General features: G+C 49.8%; 1 protein-coding gene across 5 annotated transcripts in view; it reads right to left on the bottom strand.

Moving 5' to 3' along the window:
* LOC147639996 (Aldolase-type TIM barrel family protein) overlaps positions 1 to 21850 on the bottom strand; it is a 47253-nt gene that overhangs the window by 16976 nt on the left and 8427 nt on the right. For all 5 annotated transcript variants that reach the window (XM_086776086.1, XM_086776079.1, XM_086776094.1 and 2 more), the window contains exons 4-6: positions 606 to 714; positions 372 to 508; positions 157 to 293 (exon numbers count right to left, since the gene is read on the bottom strand). In XM_086776086.1, coding sequence (XP_086632212.1) covers positions 157 to 293; positions 372 to 508; positions 606 to 714 — 383 coding nt within the window. The remainder of the gene's footprint in view (positions 1 to 156; positions 294 to 371; positions 509 to 605; positions 715 to 21850) is intronic.

Raw genomic sequence — 21850 nt, 5'->3', positions numbered from 1 at the left:
TGAAACTTAACAAAAACTGAGGACTTTAAAAGCTTGCTCTCTGTTCAATCAACATTGTATGGTAAGACTAAAGAATTTCAAATAGAACTTTATTCGTGAAAAATTTATTATATACGAGGTGCTTCCAAAGCAACCAAAGATAGGACAGCCATTCACCAGTTGCAGCTATGATGCGCTGAAAGTCGGAGTATTCAAACACATCACCATTTGCAATCACCGGAATCGATAATGCTGAAACTACGTTTGCAATCCCATCCCATTGTGCAGGATCTCTGGGCCTGTCTGCCACCTGTCTGATTTATCATAGCAAAAGCATAGACGAGTATGTCATTCTATCACTGAAACGCTCAAACTCATCTGAGTATCCTTACCTGCCGTGGACTGCAATAGCAGAAACACCAGTTTTCTCTATCCTTCTCACAAGCTCAACCGTAGCTTCCGGTGTCTTTAATAGGCGGATTTTGCATGTAACAGGAATGTCTAGATTCCTTTTTAATGTTGTTAAGATCTGGCAAGAACATTACTTGTGTGTAAACACATCAATATTTGCTACATATATCCAATGAAATAATGCAAAAAAAAGGCACATAAAAGGTAGAAGTTACATCATGTACAGTCTGAGGCCGAGATAGAAGTGCTGCACCCATGCCTCCACTTATCGAAAATGATTTTGGGCACCCCATGTTCACATCAATGGCAGCCACATCACGGCACCTACAAGCAGTGAAAAATCACAAAATCCTTGACACAAGAAAAATCCTTAAGTAGAATGACCTAACCTCACACTTTACACCACTTTTATATCAGATAGCCTTTTATGTCTACGTGGCTAGCTATTGCTTTCTTTCCATGCCACTATCGCAATGTTGGGACTTCATAATGTAATGCCATGGTCTCATAGACTGATGTGGTCTTTTGTTGAATAATAAAACAATTCTTTCTATTAATCCGGGTGTGCCAATTAATAATGCACTACCAATTGGAGTCATGATTGGGACTGCCACTGTAACATGCGGAAGCTTCGGAGGAGATCGGTAACTTCAATGCTCAGAAAAAAAACAGTACACTTATCGCGACGAAATTAACGCACAAAACTGAATGTAGATGTGCAAAAAAATAGAGAGAGAAAGAAAGAAAGCAAGATATATTAAGCGTCTACTAAAGACCCAATGGGCCTATGAGACCAAAGTAGTACAATAATGTCCATGGCATATCTCATCATCGAATGGAAAATAAAACAGAACACAAATATAGCTATCTCACTGGGGTGATACAAAACTGTCCATGGAAACTCGTCACGGAATACTAAGAACATAAAAACATGGAAGCAACATCAGCTCCGAGTAGATGGTATACCACTCTCCAAAATGTCAAGCATTGGGTCCCGAATACCCTCTGTAGGGCCCCCACCACGAATGGTGTATTTGCTTTTATTAGAATGATGCAAAACTGAAATAAAAGACTGAAAGAGAGGGAGAAGAGGACATATTATTGGGTCCCGAATACCCTTTGTAGGGCCCCCACCACGAATGGTGTATTTGCTTTTATTAGAATGATGCAAAACTGAAATAAAAGACTGAACCTGAACCTTCTTGGCTGAGATGCATCTTTGCCCTTGACCTTCAATCCTTCACCCCTTCTGCGTTAGCTTGTTCTTGGGTGTCCTAGCCCTTTGATCAGCCTCAACACTTGGTGAATTATGAGATAAATGAACTGATTTGTGGCTTTGGTATTTATACCCTTCAAGACATCCAATCGGCTGGTTCTACAGCAGTCGGCTGTCCTTAAAATGCTCCACGACTAGAAAATACAGCATTAAGTGCTAAAAAAATGCTGCGCATGACTCAAATAAATGCTGGCCACCACGCACCTCAGATCTAGCTGCTGGACAGTCTGTGTGGGCTGCCCCACACCTGGTCTACAGTCCCCTAGGGGCTGTGTAACCAGTCGGCCACCTGTCCAGGAGCCCTAGGGCTGCCTAGGGCCCCTCCATGGCCATCCCATGGCTAGTGGGTACAGCCAAGGCCTTCTTGGCCCCTATGGGGGTGGTTCTACACGTTCCTCATGCCCACATCTGTCCTTGGGGTAGCCCTATGGGCTGGCCCCTTTCCTATATGCAAACCCTAACTGTCTACACACTAATCTCGCCTCCAGTAACATACGAGATACACAAAACCACTAATATCATTCCAGAGGGAGACTCACAGCACGGACTGGCACTGTTTCATGTGCAGGAGGACAATGCACCCCTAACCTTGGACGCATGTGCAGGACAATGCACACCTGACCTTGGACGACTTGAATGGAACCCTGGCTGACTCGTCCCCGGACTGGGCTCACATGGGACCAGTTTTCCATCCCAGGTCCTGCACCTTCTGTACAGATATGTCTACGTGGCATCCAAGTGCGGGATGCACGTGACATCCCCTTCTGCTTAACTTGACGGAAGTTGCATAGCCCCCAAATAATCCGTCAATAACACCGGATAGTCGTCGAAAAACTCTTTGTCAAGCCATACCGCTTCGTGGGTCCCTTGATCCTGAAACTTCATGAGGAACTGTCTTTGCCTTCGGCCTGAGTCATGCTTGAAACGGTACAAAAGGATCTATTCTGAAACCATGATTTCAGGTTCATCAATAATATCTGGCTCCGCCTCGTCTAACTTCTGAAGGGATCGCACCTCCATATGGCTTTAACCAACTGACGTGAAACGCATCGTGCATAGTCCAACTTGGAGGTAGCTTCAACTTCATTGAAACCTCGTTAATCTTTCTCTGGATGGGAAAAGGTCCGAAGCTCCTGAAAGACAACTTTGGGCATCGCTTGCCCACCTACTTTAACCCTTGCTTCATAATCCGAAGATAAACCCAATCCCCTTCCGAAAACTTCATATCCCTTCGGTCTTTATTGGCCTGTCGAATGTAGGCCTCTTGCGCTTTAGCCAATCTGTCTTTCACTGACTCTAAAATCTCCTGGTAAGACTTCGTCACTCTGTTCGCTTCAGGTACTGAAGACGAGGTCCTGGTCAATAGTGACTGGAATGGTCTTCCAAACGCTGCCTCATATGGAGTCCTGTCACTACCTGAAGAAAAAGAATCATTCAAAATAGCTTGAACTAAAGGCAAATATGATTCCCACTTACCTTGTTGATCGTGGACATAACACTTCAACACATCAAAGGCCAACTGGTTGTAAATCTCTGTTTGGCTGTCCGTTTGTGGGTGAAATGCACTGGAAAAATTCAATTTAGTACCAAAGTTATCAAACAATGCCCTCCAAAAATGACTGGTAAACTTGGCATCTCGATCTAACACTATGGTCCTAGGATCCCGCCAATCGGGTACGAATGTCGAACGAACAACTGGGCAACATCCTCGGCGGTCACATTGGCCCTGCATGGAATAAGCATAATAAATTTGCTAAATCTATCAACTATAGTTAAGCACTGAGTATTATGCTTACTCGAACTGGGGAGCAGATTCGTGACAAAATCCATCGAAATATCTTGGAAAGGTCCCTCAGGAATTGGCAAGGGCTGTAATAACTCTATCTTCTTTCCACGAGGAGCTTTCACCTTTTGACAAATATCAGAGTGTTGTACATATGAAAACAAATCTCGCCTCATCTTTGGCCAATAATATTGACGTTCCAATTTCTCCAGAGTCGAATTCATGCCCCTATGACCACCAGTAAAGGCGTCATGGGCATCATGGAGAAGAGCTGCCCTGAACGACTTCATGACACATAGTCGGCCTTTGTAGAAAAGCCAACCATCACGTATCAAAAAGTGGCATGGTCCTGTGGCATCCAATGCCTATTCCCACTGTGTACCAAATTCCTTGGGATCCACGTATGTGTGCTTCATGTCGTCTAGTCCTGTACTAACAAGGTCGAGTCTAGTGGTTTGAATCGAAGTCACTTGTCCCTTCTTGCTCAAAGCATCAACCACTGGATTGGCCTTTCCTGGAAGGTACTCAATCATACCACCGAATTGCAGGAATATCCGGCTCCAGCGGTGTTGTCGGTCACTCCACTGTGCACCTGGCATTGTCTGAATCCATAGTAATGCTTGATGGTCAATGCGAACCTCAAAGTCACGGCCATAAAGAAAATGTTTCTAATGTTTCAAGGCCTGTATAACTGCAAGGAGTTCAGGATCGTAGACTGAGTAATTCTTCTCTGCAGGCAGTAACTTACGAGACATGTAAGCTACTGGATGACCATTCTGTTGTAATACACCGCTAATTGCGATGTTACCCGCATCGGTGATCACCTGAAATGGCTCGTTCCACGAGACAAGTGCTAAATAAGGCGCTTCTAATAAAGCCACCTTGAGGTTCTTGAATGCCTCCAACGCTCGTAGAGTCATTCGAATCCGTTGCCTTCTTGTCTTGACACCCTTTAGCAGATCGGTGAGATCCGTCGAGAGGTCAGAAAACTTGTCTATGTGGGTGGAGTATGCCTGGCATATACCCACAAAGGATCTGATGTCATAAGCTGTCTAAGGTACTTCCCAATTGACAATCTCAACCACCTTAGCTGGATATAGTCGAATGCCTTCTGCACTAATTATGTATCCAAGGTAATGAACCCGAAATAAATAAAATTCCGACTTCTTCTCATTGCCATAGAGCTCGTTGCTTTCCAGCAACTTAAGGACTTTCTCCACATTAATGTCATGCTGCTTAACCGTAGCTGAACATACCGATATGTTGTCCAGAAATATGAACATACACTTTCCAATTAATTCCCGGAAAACATGCATCATCATGCGGTTGAATGTAGCTGGAGCGTTTGTCAAGCCAAAAGACATGACCACAAATTCATAGTGGGCCCATTCCGTACGGAAGACTGTCTTGGAGATGTCCCCCTCCACAATCCGCACCTAGTGGTACCTTGTTACGACCCTGTGTTTTTCTCAGGATAGTATGCAGGTGGGCACGGGGACATGGTGGATAGTGTGAAAGGGCATCAGTTTGGAATTGAGAAGGAAACCCATGTGTGGACAGCCCCAAGTGTGAAGGGGACAAAAGGATTTAAGTTTATAAGGTTTTATAACCTTTGATGATTTAAAATAATATTTTTGGGAGGATGCGTTTTTGCTATTAGTCTTAGCTTTTTGGAGAAAAGCGGACTGAATCGCCTCCTTATTGTTAAAAAGGGGTGAGGTGGTGGAATCGACGTGTGGTGGTGTGTGTGGCGCTTCTCCTTGGCTGGCGGTCTGCCCTGCACAATACAAAGGCGAACAGGCACAAAGCTGCGCAAGGGGAAAGATGGTTGGACTGCGTGGGTCTTTCTCTCTCTCTTGCGAAAAGGTACGCAGGTCTGCAGGACACGAGGACAGCAAGCCGGCGGCTGCAGGACAAGACACACACAGGGCTGAGGGGGTTTTTTTCTCTCTCCCTCTCTCTCTCTTTCTCGGGTTCGGCGGGATGTACCCACATGTTTGCTCTTTCTCTCGGCGACTAGTGGGCTGCAAGAAGCGCAGGTGGGACTGCCCCTATCTCTCCCATACAAACAGTCGGATCGGCACGTGGGCATTTTCCTTTTTGGCGACAGGGGACTCCTGGACAAGAGGTTGGAAGGAGGCGCTCAGGAGCTGTCCATGTTCTTTGAGAGAAGTTGGCTACAGTAGAACTATAGGAGAGCTGTAGCACTTTTGCTCCCCTTATTGGCTATTATCGGGCTGGCTTCAGGAAAACAAGACATTGGTTTTCGAGAGGAAACAGGACTTTAGTTTCCTCGAAACAGGCCTATGGTTTATGGGATACAGGTCTTTGGTTTTAGAGGATACTAGTCTTAAGTTTCATATGGAAAACATGTCTTTGGATTCATGTGAACAGGTTGTAATTTTCTCGAAGTTACATGCAAGTTGTGGCTATAGGGAAGGACGTGTGGTTTGGTACAGCCCTACTGTTGTTTGCAAAAGGGTTTGAGGGATCCATGGTAGAAATGGAGAAGACCTTTGCAAAGCAGGGAGGTGTTGTTCAAGTGTGCCTTCTCTATGGTATGCTATGCTGTAATAACGAGAGTTCTCTTTTGGAAACAGATTAGAGTCTTTACTGTGAGACAGAAGCACTGGAAGTATCGGGATGTGTGCTACTCATAGGGTGAGAGACTATGGGTAGTTGTGGCAGCCCTGATCGTGGGAGAAAGCTTTTGTATGCAGGACTCAGGTGAGAGAGTCTTTCGATGCGAACAATGGCTGGATTTGTTTGTGGATGCCGAGTGGACAAGAAGCCATGGCAAGGTCTTTGCAGGCTTAACGAGTTCTACTATGATGACTGAGTTTTCTTGCCTTATTGTAATCAAAGCTCTCTTATAATCAATTAAAGAAATACACTGCGTTTTGGGGCCAATCGGTGTCCGTGTACTCTTTGCAGGAGCACTCTAGCTCCCCCTGTTTGTTTTCCTTTTCCAGGTCCTCAAAGGTGTTGAAGTGTTTTGTGTGCGAGTGTTTGTTTCACCGCCCATCAAGTTTCAAAAGGCCGGTTTCATGGTTCCGTTGCTGGGACATCGTCGACTTTCTCAAGGAGGCGAGCCCGTGGTTACATCAAAAGCTTCAACATGTGGAAAGTGAAAAGGAAGTGCAAGAGACAGTGCAGGATTGTATGTCTTTGCCTATATGAGGTGAAGAGCAAAAGCTAAAGATGAAGCTCAGGAGAAAAGACACAAAGGACAGAAAGTAGTCAGGCAGGGCCCAGGAACAAGAAAGCAGTTGAAGTGTTATGGTGCAAGAGATGGGTTGAAAACACTGTCACCGGTGGTATCTTCACAGAGGCTTCATGGGTTCGGAAGACACCTTCTTTCTATGTTTAGCCATGGTGATCTACTATGCTTCATTGGGGACTTGTGCTTACCACTTGGGTGGAGTGCAAGCAAGTTTTGGGTGCCTGAGGATGTATCAGATGAGGCTCAGACGGAAGTGGAGGAACTTGATGAGGTTCTTATTCCCGAGAATATACTGGCACATAAGGAAAGAAAGGTACAAGGTAAAGTTTCCCGACGTGTGAAGTTAAAGAACTGTTCACCGATGGATGCGAAGTGGGAGGAGGAGGGTGACTTAGCAGATTCACCTTAGGTATTGCAGCTGTATCTTAATGCCTTTGAGTTGGAGCCGACTCTTGCGACGGCTCATTCAGGTTCGGCAGAGCATCGATCTGGAGCATTACGTGATGCTCAAGAGGGAGGTAGCACCTCCACTCCCTTGTTACAGACAAGCTCAGTTTTTATCTAGGAGTCGCTTGGTGACATCTTTGTATTCACCCGAAGGTATTGGAGGCTGACAGTACATCTGCTTATGGGACTTCTATGATATTGTGTACTAGTCACATGAGATGGTAAAGTTGGGTATGGTTCACAGTCGGCCGCACATTGAACTATAACTACAACTATGGATAACTCTATGGAGGGCATAAGTCTTGCGAGCAGTCCTAGAGTTGGTTTGGTTCATAGATATATGGATTGAACTCTATTTGTGCATTTATGCATACACTTTTTGAGGTATTATTGTATTCTGGAGCCATTGGATCCTAGCACCATATTGAGAATACATTGGGTAATACTCTGGATTGTGTCGTGTGATGCATGTCTGTTGGTATGATACATCAAGTACTTTATTATGTTCATGGATGCACCACTGAGTGTGACTCCTGTGGGATGGCCATGAGACATGTGGGAAGTACTTAGTGGATGTATTGTTTGGATGCATTGAGTGCTTTCATATGCTCATGTTGTACCACCAGTCGAGGGTCCTGCGGGATATCCATGGGCGTAAGGCTTGTGAGAGTAACCCTTAGACTGTTATTTTGGAGTAGGTAGAGCATCTTGAGGAGCATATTGTTTGCGAATGCATATATGTGTCATGAATCTGTGTGTCATATGTAGAATGATGCATGGTTTTGTTTTTGGCTAACACAGGTTACGTGTTTCCACTTGGTTTTAGACTTTTGCTATAGGTTCTAAAGGAACAAGCAAGAGTTGTTTGTCACTTTGACGTCACGGTGTGGCCATATTGTGCAAGATGATTGTTTCATCACCCAGATGCACTTGAGGGCCATTGCTTTTGTCACCCAGATGATTGTTTCATCACCCAGATGCACTTGAGGGCCATTGCTTTTGTCATATGTGGAGTCTTTGCTCATAAGATGCCTTACTGTGCCATTGAGTGCAATCGAGGATGCTTGCTATTTTTCAAGAGGGGGGTATGTTACGACCTTGTGTTTTTCTCTGGACAGTATGCAAGTGGGCACGGGGACATGGTGGACAGTGTGAAAGGGCATCAGTTTGGAATTGAGAAGGAAACCCATGTGTGGACAGCCCCAAGTGTGAAGGGGACAACAGGATTTAAGTTTATAAGGTTTTATAACCTTTGATGATTTAAAATAATATTTTTGGGAGGATGCGTTTTTACAATTAGTCTTAGCTTTTTGCAGCAAAGCGGGCTGAATCTGTCAAAATACGTAGCGGAGATGATAACAAAATCTGAGATCACAAGAGCAAGTAGAGTGCAGAAAATAGACAGCACAAGAGAAGGAGAGAGATAGGCGTGTAACTCTTCTCTATACACAAGATCCCACAATGAAAACAAGATACAATAGGTGGGGGGCCATGGGGCCATTTTATATGGCCCCATGAGTGCAGCCGGCCAGTAGATGGACAGCCGACAGGACATGAAATGCCCACGACCAGAAAAACATCAGTCAACCAGCATATCAAAGTCGGCCCTCACACGTGTGGAGTCGGCCAGTAGTAGAGAGCAACTAGGATTGCCTGTGACCAGTCGGCCAGCATCTGGTACAGCCAACAGGTCCTGCACTGCCTCCCACACCCGGAAAAAAAGGGAAAAATGGGAAAAAAATACAGGGAGTGAGGAAAAATGATAAAACACCTACAAAGGGCGGGCACACCCACAACAAAGGCCCTGGTGTCTGATAAAGACAGGAGATGACTTCTAACAGAATCGCCTCCTTATCGTTAAAAAGGGGTGTGGTGGTGGAATCGTCGTGTGGTGGTGTGTGTGGCGCTTCTCCTTGGCTGGGGGTCTGCCCTGCAGAATACACAGGCGAACAGGCGCAAAGCTGCGCAAGGGGAAAGATGGCTGGACTGCGTGGGTCTCTCTCTTTCTCTTGTGAAAAGGTACGCAGGTCTGCAGGACAGGAGGACAGCAAGCCAGCGGCTGCAGGACAGGAGACACAGCTCTGAGGGGGTTTTTCTCTCTCTCTCTCTCTCTCTCTCTCTCTCTCTCTCGGGTTCGGCAGGCTGTACCCACATGTTTGCTCTTTCTCTGGACGACGAGCGGGCTGCAATAAGCACAGGTGGGACTGCCCCTATCTCTCCCATACAAACAGTTGCGTCAGCACACGTGGGTGTTTTCCTTTTTGGCGACTGGGGGCTCTTGGACAACAGGTTGGAAGGAGGCGCTCAGGGGCTGTCCATGTTCTTTGAGAGAAGTTGGCTACAGTAGAACTACAAGAGAGCTGTAGCACTTTTTCTCCCCTTATTGGCTATTATCAGGCTGGCTTCAGGAAAACAGGACATTGGTTTTCGAGAGGAAACAAGACTTTAGTTTCCTAGAAACAGGCTTATGGTTTATGGGATATAGGTCTTTGTGTCACGATTGTGACTAACTCTCTTAATCTCTCCTTAATTACTCATTAATCCCTTATTAACTGAAAGGACACCTGTGAAGGGTCACGTGGACACACACTACCCTCTTCTCCGACGGCTTATGGCAGAGGAAACCTATGACTTCAGTTATTTACAGGATACACCCTCTCAGTCCATAGTGCCCTCTCCTACCCGTGTTTCTCCACCGGCCCCAACCCCTGTTCCAGTGAGTGCGCCTCCCTATTTCCAGCCTACTCATTACCGCATACAAATAGCCACACCGACTTCTCACCTCCGAGAATTCGACGTGTGGGTTATCCGTGTTCGTACGTCTGCACAGGATCTGGATCATTATTGTTTTATGCTCAGGCGTCATAATTATCTGGGCGCTATCCTCCCTGAGTGTAGCATCATCTTTCATGAATATTGCACTTATTCTGAAGACATTCATCCCTCTTCATTTACCGTGCGTCCCTCTACACCGGAGTATACACCCTTGACACCAGTAGCTGCCCCTACTCCTGTACCTTCTTCTCCAATAGCAGACTCTCGTGCGAGCCCAGTCCCAGAGGATCGCCCTTACTATACTGGATGGTCTATAGCCGCTTCACCAGTACATAGCCTCTCCTCTCGGGATTTACAGATGCCGCACCCTCCAGCCGATGGTTCTTACTAGAGCCCAACGGCGTGATCAGCAACAAAAACCCCCAGAGCCTTATCATCCTGAAGCCTCTACATCAACATCTCCTCTCAGATTGATCGTGCTCGCTGAAGCTCCCGCCCCCCCTCCCTGCTCGCGTTGCCTGCACAGCTGCGCCTTCCCTGCCTGTTCGCCCCCTCGCCTCCCCTCGCTCCTCGCGCCTCCCCTAGCCCCCCCCCCCCGGCCTGCCTTCGCTGCTGCGCCCTGCATTGCCCGCCGCCTACCCACTAGCCCCTCCCGCCTGCATTCGCTGTTGTGCCCCCTCCCGCCTGCCTTCGCTACCGCCGCCCTGCTCTGCTCGCCGCCTTTCCACACCTTCGCGCCCCCCCCCCCCTTTCTTCGCGCCCTCCTCCCCTCTACAGCGCCCCGTCCCCCCCCCTCCGCCAGCTCGTTTACCTCACCTCCCTCTTGCGCGCAGCTCCCGCCCTTCCCCCCCCTAGGGTTTCTCCTTCGCCCTCCCCCCCCCCCCCTTTTTTCTTGCTTCCGCCCCCAGGGGGTTTTGTTTTCCTTTTTGCTCCGTCTTCCGCCTCTCTGTGTGCAACTCAGTTCTAGCAGGATCCCGCCTCCGCCTCGCCTTCGCCGCAGCTTCAGACTCTGATGGAGGCTCCTCCCGCCCCGCCTCAGAGGGACTCATCCGCAGCCCCCTCGCCTGCCCCTGAGGACACCCCCATCAGGCTTTCTCTTTCGCCAGAAGAGGAAGCGAGCCTCATCGCAGAGGTGGAACGCCTCCAGGCTCATTCCACCATCTGCCGTATAGTCGGCACTCGCCCCAGCAGAGGGGAGATCAAGGATCTTCTTCAGGCCCGCCTTCTTGCAGATGTGGGCAAGATCCTGGACGTACAGCTACTGGGCCGTGGACATTACCAGATCGAGTTCGAGGCCGCCCAGAGCGTTGCCAAGGTCCTTGCCATGAGTCCCCTTGACATCAGGGGTGCTCGGGCTTTCTTCAGACCTTGGCAGCATGGATTTGACCCAGCAGCGGCGGAGCAGGGAGAGCGCCTTTTTCATGTTACAGTTTGCTTCCCTGGGCTCCGCCGGGAGTATCTTCTACTCCTCTCCAGGCTCGGAGCATTGGTGGGCTCGGTACTAGAGACTGGCCCCTCAGCAGCTTCAGTGGTGGCCAGAGCAGCTAGGCTACCTTCGGTCAGAGTGTTGGTGTCTGACATCTCCTCCCTTCCTAAGGTCATTCAGCTACCTAGGATAGGGGGGGGATGGATAGATCAGAGAGTGGAGTTCTCGGGCTCCCGAATCAGTGCTTCATTTGCAGGCAGGTCGGCCATCTGGCCAAGGCTTGCCCTCGCAGGAGACCCCGACCCTCACCACAGCAGCAGGCTACTCATGGCCCGCCCACAAATTCGGCTCGGCAGGCTGCCTCCGGGACACCTGCTCAGGCCACAAAGACCTCGGAGTGGCAGCCTGGACAGGGGCGCCGCCGAGGGAGACAGCCACAGCAGCACGCCCAGAGACCGCTGCAGCAGCACTCACAGTCTCAGCCTCACTGGGTTCCCGTGAGGAACAGCTTTTCTCCCCTCCAGGAGGAGACCCCCGCGGCGACGACTGAGGACCAGGAGATGCCAGCACCCCCTCCTTCACCCCCCCACCCCCGTCCCCTCCCACCGCCTCGCTTCCACCATCGCCTCCTCCCGTCTCCGCTGCGGTTTCGGCAGCGGCTCCCTCTCCACCCCCCTCGCCCCCCCCTCCTCCCCCTCCGCCCGCCTCACCTTCCCGGGAGGCCCTAGCAGTTCCCTGGCATTCACCTGCAGTCCGGAGAGCGCTGAGCACTGACCTCGCTCGAGCATCACAGAGGAGACCTACTATGCCGATTAGGGCTTCACGGATTTCATCTATCCGCAGTCGGCTGAGTCGCCTTGGCATTAGACATCGCTCGGAGGCTTTTGATTATACCTTCACACGGCTTTTTGGAGCAGAGGGCCCCCATGAGCCAGCACCCATCCGAGTTCATGTAGTGTTACCTCCGGCCTGCGGGGAGGAGGCACTAGACTCAGCGGTGGCCTTCTCATTCCCTCTATGTGGCCCTTGCGACTGGGAGTGGACTCTAGAGCCCGCTCTCAGCACTTTGAAGACTCAGGCAGTTGAGTTTTCTCATCACATGAGCGATCTGGAGGTGACAGATGTGATAGGCCGACTTTGGGAGTTGGCTCATTTTTTCTTGGATCCCGGGAGTGTGGATACCTCAGGGATTCGGCATTTGGTCGTGCACATAGTGGCAGACTTAGCACGCGACCCTGGATATGTGTGTATACACGAGGTTGCTTTGTCAGAGCGGGAGGCACTCGCCATGAGCCACAGCCACCACTGGCGCCTGATCCGGGATTCTTGCAACACACCGGGTGGGCAGATTCGCAGCCGCTCGGATGGGGACTACTCTCCATCCAAGCCGCTTGCGAAGGCCCGCCGTACGGCTGAGACAGCATCCACCTCAGCAGGGCATCCATGAGGATAATCTCATGGAATGTATAGGGCCTTGGCGGAGCACATTTTATACGCTATCGTGGTTGCTTGAGGCAGGAGCTTCAGAGATGCCTGGTTGGTGGCAGCATTGATATTTTGATGATGCAGGAGCACCACTTGGGTGAGAGCAGGATCCGGAGATATGGTTCGGTGATGCCTGGTAGATGGGACACTTTTTGGTCTGCAGGGTTTGGTCCTTTAGGTGGAGAGGGAGGAGTATGCATGGTCATTGCAGATGTATGGCGGCAGGCCATTGTGGATCGAGGGATCATTGTGCCTGGTAGAGCACAGTATGTCATTCTGAGGATGCATGATGAGCTATTGGGCGTGCTCAACGTCTATGCACCCCCAATCATGCTAGTGCCAGAGCAGAGTTCTGAACCCAGGTTACGGATGCATTGCCAGAGGCCGCACATTGGTGTGTCGGGAGAGACTTCAACATGCTTGAGGACCCGGCAGATAGGGTGGGAGGCAGTCATGTTACAGTGCACGGCACGGAGCTTGCAGCTTGGGACCGGTTTTGCATGTCACTGAGGATCACTGATGCATGGCAGCATGGGGCTTTCTCACGGTCTCAGGACAGTCTTAGTTTCTCTCGGTCGGATCGCCGGCAGGGAGGGACTAATCTATCCCGTATTGATCGCTTTTATGTGGGCGACTGGTTAGGGGAGCGAGGGGGCTCCGTCGGCATTCTCGCTGGCACCTCATTTTCAGATCATGCGCCAGTTATCTTGACATTGGAGGAGAGGACACGGGAGCCCAGCTTGCAGTTGAGGATCCCAGAGAGGGTACTTACAGATCCTAGTCTCGGTGAGGACATTGAGAGGATCTGGCATGATAGTCAGTGCTCTGACCAGGATGCAGCGGGCCAGTGTGCCCAGGGACTCATCGATCTTAGCTCTTTTCTGCACACTGCAGCTTTGACACGGCTGGGAGAGATTTGCGAGCAGGAGCATCGGCTGAGACGCAGCCTTGCTTCGCTACAGCGCCTTCAGGAGCAGCAGCCTGCATGTGAGTGGGTGGCGTCCCAGCTGAGCCAGGCATGCCAGGAGGTTCGAGAGGTAGAGGAGCAAAGACATGAGTTTTACTATCGTCGTCAGGCCTCTCAGTGGACGCAGCTTGGTGATAGAGTGACTGGAGAGTTTTTTGAGGTCACTGGACCCCGTCATGCGCGAGTAGGAGTCCGCCAGCTTGGTAGACCGGATGGATCGGTAGCTACTGAGCTCGGGGAGATCAGAGCCATTGCCACTGCATTCTATAGAGACCTGCTTTCAGCGGAGCCAGCCACTAAGGATCGAGATGTTTGCAGACAGACTGTGTGGGCCCATGTGCAGAGGAGGGTCACAGACCGTATGCGTTCAGTTCTAGGTGTGCCTCTGTCAGAGATTGAGCTTGCCAAGGCCTTGAGGGTCCTGCCGCGACATAGTTTCCTAGGGGAGGACGGACTGACGCCGGCCTTTTTTATGCGCTATTGGGACCTTTTGGGGCCAGGCCTCCGCAGGGGCTTTCAGCATGTTTTGGACACTGGGGTGATGCCGTAGAGCTTTTCAGAGGGCTTGATCTGTCTTATCCCCAAGGGGGAGGGAGTTTCAGATGATATTCGGCATTGGAGGCCTATTACTATCCTCAATACTGTCTACAAGGTCTTAGCAAAGGCCTTGAGTTTGAGGATCCAGCCTTTCCTGGGGGAGTTGATTCATGCTACTCAGACAGGATTTGTCAAGGAGCGCAGTATCCTTGACAACATCTTTACTTTCTGGGAGGCGACGGCCCGAGCTAGATTTCTTGGCGAGGACTTGGTCGTGATGCTTCTCGAATTTGAGAAGCCATACGCTAGAGTCGATTGGGGTTTCTTAGAGGGCACTATGCTTCGCCTGGGCTTTGAGCCAGGATGGATCAGAGGGGTGGCGGCTCTGTATTCCACAGCTCGCAGCCAGGTGTTGATTGCAGGAGGACGGGGGCCGAGTTTTGAGCTGACCAGATCAGTCCGTCAGGGGTGTCCCCTCGCCCCTTTTTTTTTTCTCTTCTTTGCGGAGGCTATGAGCATGTATTCGACGGCAGAGGAGGTTGGGTTGAGAGGACTTCAGCTCCCAGTCCAGGGGGAGGACCTGCTTGATGCCGAGTTTGCAGACGACACGGGCTTATTTTTGCATGGCCAAGAGGCCAATCTTCTTTGCGCAGAGCAGTCGCTCCAGGTTTTTAGTGCAACTTTGGGAGCATTGATCAATTGGCGCAAGACAGTGGCCTTTTGGATTAGTAGTGCTCCCACTCCGGCATGGAGCCCGGACCCCGGTTTTAGATGGATTCCTCCAGGCACAGCAGTGCGGTATTTGGGATGCCAGATTGGCCTAGATTTGTCACCTAAGCAGCAGATTGCCCCGCTTCTTCTGAGCATTCGGAAGAAGCTTTTGTATTGGAGTACAGCTCGACTATCCTTGGCTGGGAGGGTGGTGGTGGCAAATCAGGTGCTGTTAGCCACCATGTGGTACATTACGTCTTGCTGGATCTTCTCGAGCTCTTGCATCAGCCAGGTACAGAGGCTGATCAGGAACTTTCTGTGGTCTGGGCGGGACGGTCAGCCAGCTCGGGCAAAGGTTGCATGGGCAGTTATTACACTTCCGCTGGCTCAGGGAGGTTTGGGCATTATAGATCCAGTCGATCAGAGTAGAGCCTTATTGGGGAAGCTTATCGTTCGGGGGTTGCTTCCAGGCGCTGAGCCTTGGAAAGAGCTCCTCTTGCAGCGGCTGCAGGCTCGGGCGCCCCCAGCAGGGGGCACTTGGGCACCAGAGATTCGCTGGATCTTCATAGAGATGAGGAGGACAGGCCTCAGTAGAGGATGGGAGGACAGATTTGCTTTGAGTATCCTGAGAGCTTGGGAGCTGCTGAGACCGGGGCTCTCTCAACGACCTCCTTCTTGTGTTGAGGAGCGGGCCAAACAGCCGCTCATCTGGAGCCCAGCGGTTCACACAGAGCAGGGTCATATGCTGGGTTCTCGGCCTCGTCTAGCCTGGGGGCCTTTAGCGGCAGGCCCAGCTCGTAGTTTTGGAGACTGGCAGGCCTTCTGCAGTCTACCAGAGGAGATCCAGGTGGAGAGGCTGAGTCACTTCAGAGGGGGGTTGATTATGAGGGATGATATTCAGGAGGCACTCACAGAGGAGTGGTTCACGCCTCTCGAGCCAGTGGCCCCACGGTGGATGGGAGCCTTTACACAGTTGGAGATCCTGATTGCTGTCAGAGTGGATGGGAGCCTTTACACAGTTGGAGATCCTGATTGCTGTCAGAGCTTGCACTGAGGATGGCAGTTGCCTCTACTATGAGATTCAGGGTGAGGGCAGACTCCAGAGAGTGGTGGAGTCGCCTTTGGTTGCAGAGTGCACCTTTCAGAGGATTCGGGTAGTGGCCGCCGCTTCTCGGAAGTGGCATATTGGGGCTCAGTAGTTGGCACTTGGCTTGTTTACAGCGGTCTTCCGACGGCCTACGTCCGATGCGGTCACCCTATGGAGACACAGAGACATTGCCTTTGGGATTGCCCTCAGGCGCAGCAGATTTGGCTGCGGATGCTGCGTATTCTGGCCCCCCTCTCTCCAGAGGGTATGTTTACGTGGGGTGCCGCTGCTTGGTCGACTTCGTCAGGGCCTGCTATAGGCTATGAGATGGAGCAGCGCAGTCAGGCCATCAGATTTATTAGGGGCCAGCCTCGCCTGGTTCTGGCACCGGATTTCTCGTCCGCCAGCTGGACACAGGAGAGGGATTTACGATGGGAGCTCCTTAGCAGCCTCACCATCTGGTTCACCTAGAGGGCTCGGTGCTTTACGGCCTTTGAGGGGAGATTGGAGCCACCAGCAGAGACTGTACGGGGGATTTGGCAGGAGTTGATCCACACCCTGCGAGGACAATACGACCGCATCCGGGGAGACTCGGATGAGGCGATCTTACGGCGCCAGGCCTTTCACACCACTTGGCGCTGTGGCCCCTTCTACACCTTACACACGGAATCCCCCCGTTGGCACTACAGGTTTTCTCGGAAAAAAAAAAAAACATCTCCTCTCATGGCAGAACCTGTAGACATACCAGCCCCTCCGGAATGGCAGTTAGCTTTACAGCAACTCCAACAATAGTTCCAACAGCAACTCCAGGAGTCTATGGCATCCTTGGCCACTCAGATCCAGCAGCTTCACACGGATCGCCACTCCAACACAAGTTCTGTACCAGCAGCAAATGTTTCAGCAACAGTACCATCAGACGAAGACGTCATTCCTTCCGAGGTAGAAGGCGACGACCTTAAAACTCTTTATCGTCTTTTACAAGCCAGTAAAACAAAGAAATTGGAAATTAAAACCCTTGACTCTTATGGTGGTCAGCGCAAGAAGCGCACTGGCTCTACAAACTGCAGTTATACTTTGAATCCATGACCCTTTCTGATTCCAAAAAGGTGATTTTTGCGGTATCCCTCCTCAAAGACACTGCTTTATTATGGTGGCAACGATGACAGCACTCTAGCAAAATGGTTACACTCTAGCAAAATGGTTACAACGTGGGAAAAATTCGAGAAGGGTCCTCCGTAAGCAGTTCATACCTGCCAATGCGGATTTCCAAGCCCGTACTCGCTTACGCCATTTGGACCAAACTGGTTCCTTGGCCTCTTATATCTCCCAGTTCACCAACTTGATACTGGAGATTGATTCTTTGTCCCCAGCGAACGAACTTCATGCCTTCGTTGAAGGGCTTAACCCCACACTGCGTGCCGATGTCCAGAAATTCTCGGCCTCTTCCGGTCGAGCTAATGACTTTCAGAAAGCCAATGGATCTCGTATGAGCCGAGACAGTCGCAAAGAGTCATCTGGCTCTTCTAACTCCCGGCCTAATCCTCAATGGAATAATTCTCAACAACCTTGCCGATCAGAAGGATCGTCCTCTTTTCGGTTCCGACGTCCTAACTCCTTCCAACCACGCAGTTCGGATCGTGGATAGGACCAAGGGACGTGACCAATCTCGCAATCCTCGTCCTTCTACTGTTCCTTCTGGACGGGATCAACAAAAGACCGGATTGTGCACAATTTGTAATGGACCTCATCGTTGGTTTGAGTGCCCCAAAAGACCAACCCATCGACAGAATTCTAATGTTGAACCCCCCATTTCTGCGGAGAAACCCTAATTGCTGACAAAGGAAAGCGTGCAGTTAATCACCATGCTATTGCACATGCTTCAGTAATTACCGCTACTGCTACAACACAACCTGCCTCTTCACCATTGCCTCAGCGGTCTACTCAGGTTTTGGTTCTTCAAGGTTCTATTTCCAGTCACCCTATTCAGGTGCTCATTGACAGTGGGTGTTCTCATAATTTTGTGGGAACCACCTTGACTCAGAGATTGAAGATTCGGACTTCTCCAAGTAGTGTTGTTTATGAAGTAGAGCTTGTCGATGGTTCGACATCCTCGTGTAACACCATTGCCAAACACCTCTCCTTTCGAATTCAGCACTATCGTGACAAATTGGATTTCCAAGTCATGAATTTGGCACATTATGATATGATCCTTGGTCAAGAATGGTTGTATCAATATGATCCCCTGATCAGTTTCCGGAACCATTCTATACAATTTGCTCAAAATGATATGCTTGTGGCTTTCGAAGGAATCAGAGATCAACCTTCTACACCAACCCTTTCAGCTCTTCAAGTAAAACCGTGGGTCCGCAAGAGTGGTTGTTCCTCAGCACTTTTAATGGTCTATTTAGCCAGCGACCCTCCCGAGGACACAGATACAAAGGTGCTGTATCTCAAGTACAAATTCCTGGAAACAGGCCTATGGTTTATGGGATACAGGTCTTTGGTTTCAGGTGGATACAGATTAGAGTCTTTGCTATGAGATAGGAGCACTGGACGTATCGGGATGTGTGCTGCTCATAGGGTGAGAGACTATGGGTAGTTGTGGCAGCCCTGATCGTGGGAGAAAGCTTCTGTATGCAAGACTCAGGTGAGAAAGTCTTTCAATGTGAACAATGGCTAGATTTGTTTGTGGATGCCGAGTGGACAAGAAGCCATGGCAGGGTCTTTGCAGGCTTAACGAGTTCTACTATGATGGCTGAGTTTTCCAGCCTTATTGTAATCAAAGCTCTCTTATAATCAATTAAGAAATACCACAAGGGGCGCCACTGCATTTTGGGGCCAATCGGTGTCCGTGTACTGTTTGCAGGAGCACTCTAGCTCCCCCTCTTTGTTTTCCTTTTCTAGGTCCTCAAAGGTGTTGAAGTGTTTTGTGTGCGAGTGTTTGTTTCACCGCTCATCAAGTTTCTGAAGGCCAGTTTCATACCCACTCTTTAAATCGAGTTTCGAGAACACCTTAGCCCCGTTCAGCCTCTCGAGAATATAATCTATTCGAGGCATCGGGAATCTACTCTTGATAGTCAGCTTATTGAATGCACGATAATCGACACACAAACGAGAAGACCCATCTTTCTTCTTGACAAACAGGATCGGTGCTGCAAATGGCGATACGCTGGGACGGATAAAGCCAGATTGCAACAATTCTTCGAGTTGGCGGTCCAACTCCGATTCCATTGCCTTGGAAAGGTGATATGGAAACTTGCTCGGGGGTTTCAAGCCTGGGAGGAGATCAATCTTGTAGTCCTCCGGTCTGGACGGGGGGAGCTGGGGAGGGAGATTGTCCCGAAGAAAAATCTTCTGGAACTTTTCATGGAGAGCCACATACTTCTCAAAAGCATTGGCCACCGTCTGGGCAGTCTGGATGTAAATCATCGCACAATGTGCGCCTTTCCTAATTGCTCGCTTAGCCTGTAAAAGTGGCTTATGAGCAAAAAGTTTGGGATTCCTAGCTCACGCCTAATGGTTACTGGGGCGTTTGACACATTCCGATTAATCTAGAAAGTGTGCTTGTCCCACTTGACATCAGGAAGAAACTTGTGAAACCACTCAATGCCCAATATTATGTCTGCTCCTACAAGAGGACAACCATAAAATCACGCACAAACTCTATGCCCTGAATAACCAATTTAGCACCTTGAGCTTCATACTTGATGCTCATTGTCATGCCTGTGCTAAAACCCTCAACTTGTTTGTCCACCGAAGTCGAGACGAAACAGGCACCCCAAGCGGCCTGTTCCGTGACCACGTCCTCCATGCTATCGCTGTCAAACAAGACAACGACTCTCTGGCCACCTATGTAGCCAAAGGTCTTGACCAATTTGTTGCGCTCATACTCCTGGTCATGGGCACCCTTCTACTAATGATTGCTCCAACTGAAGCATTGGGATTTGAAGAACTAGGGACAGCACTGGGGTCTGTGTGGAAGCTGGGCTCACCACGAAAGCTATGGAGGCTGAGGCGGCGGTCTTTGGAGTGGTAGTCTTCTTAGGACATTCCCGAGAAGTGTAGCCTTTTGTATGACAAAAGAAACACCTACCCTCCTTCTTGTACTGAGAAATCTCCTCAGCACTCAACTTGCCACCCGCCTTGGCTGCCTCCGCTTTCTGCTCTGGAGTAAGCTTGGACGCATTGTTCGAGTTCTTGGAGCCACGGGCTCCCGTGCTATGTCCTGGGAAAGACCCCGTCTAGTTCTGGCCTTTTTCCCCCAAGGCGGTAGCCTTGGGAGTAGCCGGCTGGAAAGTCTTGGGCTTGCCACCATTATGCTTCATTTCAGCACTCTGCGCAAGCGAGAGTGTGTCTTCAAAGGTGGCTGGCCTAAACATACGTACCTCCCACTGGATTTGCGTGTCAAGACCATACAAAAATTTCCACTCGTCTTCAAGTCGCTCAAGGTAATGGGGCGGTAGAAACCGCCGCTTAAGGTCGCGGATAAACTCGTCCCACACATAAGCTGCCATACCTAATTTGGTGTGGGCATGAGCCCATTGGGTCTACCAAGGAATGGCCTCACCTTCCAAGTACCAACTGGCTAAGATCACTCTGTCAGTATCGTCCTTCCTAACTGCGGCAAAGTAAGCTTCAAACTGATGCAACCATGAATAAAGACTTATGGGGTCGAGTTTACCATTATACTTACTGAAGTTCATTTTCTTGGAAAAATGATTCGAGGACGCCGCTCGTGTCAATCTAGTGTCCAAAGCTGCAAGGTAACACTCATGTTCCACGTGTCGCATGGCTTCGTCTTCACGTTGTTGGATCTCCAATGCACGCATCTGCAACTCAAGCATAGAACTCAGCTGCAGTCGTGACCCTGCGAGATGGTCTCTGTGTAGAGAATCTAGAATCTGGGATACAGAAGGAGAGGGAGGAGGAGATGGAAAACGCGGCGCTGGAGAATGGGTGCGCTCTTCCAAAGCCAGGATCTGCGCCTTTTGCTCTTCCAACTTGGTAGTCTCGTCTGTGATTGCTCGCATCATCTGTTGGAACATCTCTATAACACTCATGCCTCATGCCCTGGCTGGGTTGCCTAGTGCACTTTGGTCCCAAGGTTCTTGGTCTCTCTCGTCGTTGAAGCTTGTCATAGCAAGAAAATGCACTTCCCTTCCGGAGCGGAATCTGACCATCCACTATGTGTGCGGCAAATTTCCAAAGGCTGAAAACCAACCGTCCTTCAAGGGACAGGAGTCCTTCCGAAGGGGTGGTCCACCGGAGTCTGAAAACCAACCACACGAGCGAGAAAAAATTTTATGGTTTCTTGCTGAATCTTTACACTTGAAGTAGGCTCTGATACCACTGTATCATGTGGAAGCTTCGGGGGAGATCGGTAACTTCAATGCTCAAAAAAATAGCACACTTGTCGCGACGAAATTAACGCACAAAACTGAATGTAGATGTGTAGAAAAATAGAGAGAGAGAGAGAGAGAGAGAGAGAGAGAAGAGGACACAGTATTGGGTCCCGAATACCTTCTGTAGGGCCCCCACCACGAATGGTGTATTTGCTTTTATTAGAATGATGCAAAACTAAAATAAAAGATTGAACATAAACCTTCTTGGCTAAGATGGATCTCTGTCCTTGACTTTCAATCCTTCACCCCTTCTACGTTAGCTTGTTCTTGGTTGTCCTAGCCCTTTGATCAGCTTCAGCACTTGGTGAATTATGAGATAAATGAACTGATTCGTGGCTTTG

This window comes from Cibotium barometz, chromosome 3 (assembly GCF_041138505.1).
Source record: "Cibotium barometz isolate CiBa-2024 chromosome 3, ASM4113850v1, whole genome shotgun sequence".
In the NCBI taxonomy this organism is placed as follows: Eukaryota; Viridiplantae; Streptophyta; class Polypodiopsida; order Cyatheales; family Cibotiaceae; genus Cibotium; species Cibotium barometz.
This window is presented reverse-complemented; position numbering and strand designations above follow the sequence as displayed.